The following is a 3,434-nucleotide window of genomic DNA, read 5'->3' as shown; positions in this document are numbered from 1 at the left end:
TTAGTTGTGATAGGGATGAGGGGGAGGTTACTTTAGGGATAAGAACTAGGTTCGTGTGGGTGTAGAATCTAGATAGGTTATATCCATTAAAGAAATTTTGAACAAACTTGCAAACCTCCCTTTTGATAATGTCCCATGATGCTTGGTAGAAGTGGCCATTGAAACCATCCGGGCCTGCAGAGCTGTTGAGATCAATTGAGAAGACTGCTTTTTTGATCTCTTCTTCTTCAGGGATCTGATTCAGGTAGTGGTTGTCTTCCTCTGTGATCATAGGGTCAATGCAATCCAGTATAGACAGGTTATTATCACTATGCTTATGGGTGAATAAGTTGCTGAAGTGATCTATTGCAGCTTTTGCAATAGCTTCATTGCCCTCCATCCATACTCCTTGGTCATCCTTAATTCTGTAGATGTGTGCTCTCCTCCTTTCTCCTTAATCACACTATGGAAATATTTGGAGTTGGAGTCACCTTCTTCAGCCCATTTAATTCTGGCTTTCTGCTTGAGGATAGATTCTTGCATCTTAAGCCATCTGGTGTATTCAGCTTGAGCCTTATAGAGATTTTGCCTATTGACATCATTATTATTAGCCTCATATTCATGCTCTAATCTACACATCTCCAGTTCTGATAGTTTGACTGAGGTGAAGACATCTCCAATAGACTCTTTGGACCAATTGCTAAGGCATCTGGCTACAGCTTTCAGTTTTTGTTGTAGAATCCATTGATCGTTACCCTGTACCTCCTTGTTCCAGGTGTTTTCAACCAAGGAGTTGTAGTCACTCTGCTTAGTCCAGAAATTAAGGAACCTGAAGTATTTGATAGCTTCATGGTTCTCATTTCCAAATTTAAAGGTGATGAGACTATGATCCGACCCTGATTTAGCATGGTGGTCAACTCTGTTGATTTGGAATTTTCCTGCCCAATCCTCGTTTATAAGAACCCTGTCCAGTCTAGTGCTAATTCTTCTTCTACCCCTGCTACCATTGCACCATGTGAAGGGATTCCCTGTGTAGCCAAGGTCAGTCATTCCACAGTCATCCATGCAGCTAATGAAGTCTGCGCTCTTGCTAAGAACATGAGGAGTTCCACCCTTCTTTTCCTCTGGGGCCATAATGATGTTGAAGTCGCCAAGGATTGACCATGGTCCATTAACTCTGTTGCTCATGTTTCTCAGCTTGTTCCATAGTTTCCTTCTTTTTACTGCACTGTTCCTTGCATAGACTGCTGTGATCCAGTAGGTATAATCATCTTCCTTGATCTTGAAGGTGATCTGTTGTCTGCTATTGTCGATGGTTTCACATTCCAGGCCATTGTTCCAAAAGCACCACAATTTGCTACAGTTATTGGAGATAGCATGTCAAAGCCTAGATATCTTCTGTATTCTTCCAACTTATCAGAGGAGAGAAAAGGTTCTTGAAGGATGACCATACTAGCTTTATGAATTCTGATTAGTTTAGCTAATCTTTCACTAGCACCTTTGGAGATCATACCCCTAATATTCCAGTTGATGATGTTAATCATTAGGAAAGGTTGGGGGTTTGTATGTTTCCTTGTTGTTGGAAGGTACTGGAGTTTTTTATTTGACCTCCTTTACCTTTGTGATTTCTTCTTTTGTTTCCCCTTGGCGATAGCCCTTGTTTTTGTATAACTTCCTCAGTTTCTTTTGCCACAGGATCATCAAATTGTTTTGGAGAGGGAGCAAAGGCTTCAAGTAAGCTGTCTGCTACTTGTTCATCTTCATCATCCTCACTTTCACCTCTAGAGTTTTCAGTTATCTCATCATCTGTGGAGGCCTCTTGAGAGTGGTTGCTGTCCATGTCCTCTCCTGATTCATAGATTGAGTTGTTGTCTATGTCCGGACCATGTTTGTTGTTCAGCTCCCCTTGAAGATGCTCAAGAGTCCCCATGTCAATAGTGATTTTTCCTCCTTTACTTTGAATGCAAGCTGTGTCTGCAGTAAAAGGAGACATAATCTGGTTGTTTGAATTAGCACTACTACTTTCCTGTTCTTTAGTTTTTCCTTCCTGTTGAGACTGTATTTCTTTTCCTTTGTCTGTTGTAACTTCTTTAGGTCTGCTCATAGTTTGTATTTTCCCTTCCTTTTGGACTGCCTCTATGATCTTGTCCTCTATTTGCCGTGATTTCTGTTTGACCCAAAGTCTGTTTTTAACTTTCAGACTTTGTGTATTCACCTTGTTAGTCTTCTTCTTTTTGTGCCTGCCACTATTTATGTTTGGGTTGATTTCTCTCGCTTGAATGGTTGTGTCATTTTGCTTTCCTTCCACATTGTCTTTGATAGGTTTGATCGCTTGAGTGTTGCTGTTTTGGAAGGTTGTCTAATCTTGTTTAGGTTTTGCTTGGTTCATTGTGTTTTGTTGGGCTTTGTCATTGTTGGTGTTGGAGTTTCCTGCCTGAAAGGTCTTCTTTTTCCTGTTCCTTTTGTTTCTCACCTGAATGAAACCATCATCTTTTTGGTTCTCAATGTGTGTCTGTGCCCCATCAGTGTTTGCTTTCAATTCTGCTTCCCCAGGTATGTTAGCCTTTGGTTGCTCCTCTCTTATCTCTGTTTTTTCATTATCCCTGTTGGTTTTAGCTTGCTCTTTCTTCCTGGCCTCAACCTTACACCTTTCCACATCATGTCCTTCCAATTTGCAAGTTCTACAGAAGGCTGGTACACCTTCATACTCTAATTTTTGATCTCTGCCCTTCAGCCCTGTTGTATCGCCTTCAATGCCTACAAAAACAGCATCTGGGAGAGACTTCATTAAGTCTACTTCAACCCTGACCTTTGCCATGTGAGGTCTGGTTCGGGAGACAGTAGCAATGTCCTCTTTCATAGGTGTGCCAATTTGTTCCAAAACTTGCCGCAAGTAATCCCATTTGAACATATGAAAGGGCAGTTCTGGTAGTAACACCCAGATGGGGGCCAAGGAGGTCTCCTCATTAGGATCGAAATCAGGGGACCATTTGAACATCCGCATTAGAGCCCCAGATATACTCATAAATCGTTGAAAGTAGGCAGTATTGAAGTCTGCTTCAGTGTTAAATTCAATGAAGACATGTCTATAATCATAAGCCCCAATTCTTACCTTTCCTTTCAAAGGGATTTGTTCAATGAATTTTGCCCTAATTGTTTCAATTTTGGGTCTCCCCATTGTGAATTTACCCACCAGCGTCCATTTGCAATTTTCCGCCATTACCCCATAGTAGTCGGACGCTTTGAAGATGACCGCTGGTCTGCCATTGTGAGTTGTTTGCCTTGCTACCACAGTGTTGATGTTGATTGCGTTGCCGGTGCTTGAGGTTCCAGCAACAGCGTTGGAGTAAGATGATTTAGATTCCGGTGGTAAGGCCACCGTTGGTCTTGACTCTTCAGGTCGGGTCTTTTGGTTGAGTGATACGCGCCGGTTGACCGGCCGGGAGTGAAGCCAT

General features: G+C 42.0%; 1 protein-coding gene across 1 annotated transcript; it reads right to left on the bottom strand.

The window, feature by feature from the left end:
• Window positions 1–342: 342 nt before the first annotated feature.
• LOC109205468 lies at window positions 343–1,167 on the bottom strand. Its single transcript, XM_019368181.1, has one exon. It carries the CDS (start codon window positions 1,165–1,167, stop codon window positions 343–345), a length of 825 nt encoding a protein of 274 aa, XP_019223726.1.
• Between the last annotated feature and the right edge of the window lie 2,267 nt (window positions 1,168–3,434).

The sequence above is a fragment of the Nicotiana attenuata genome, unplaced genomic scaffold (assembly GCF_001879085.1).
Source record: "Nicotiana attenuata strain UT unplaced genomic scaffold, NIATTr2, whole genome shotgun sequence".
Taxonomy (NCBI): Eukaryota; Viridiplantae; Streptophyta; class Magnoliopsida; order Solanales; family Solanaceae; genus Nicotiana; species Nicotiana attenuata.
This window is presented reverse-complemented; position numbering and strand designations above follow the sequence as displayed.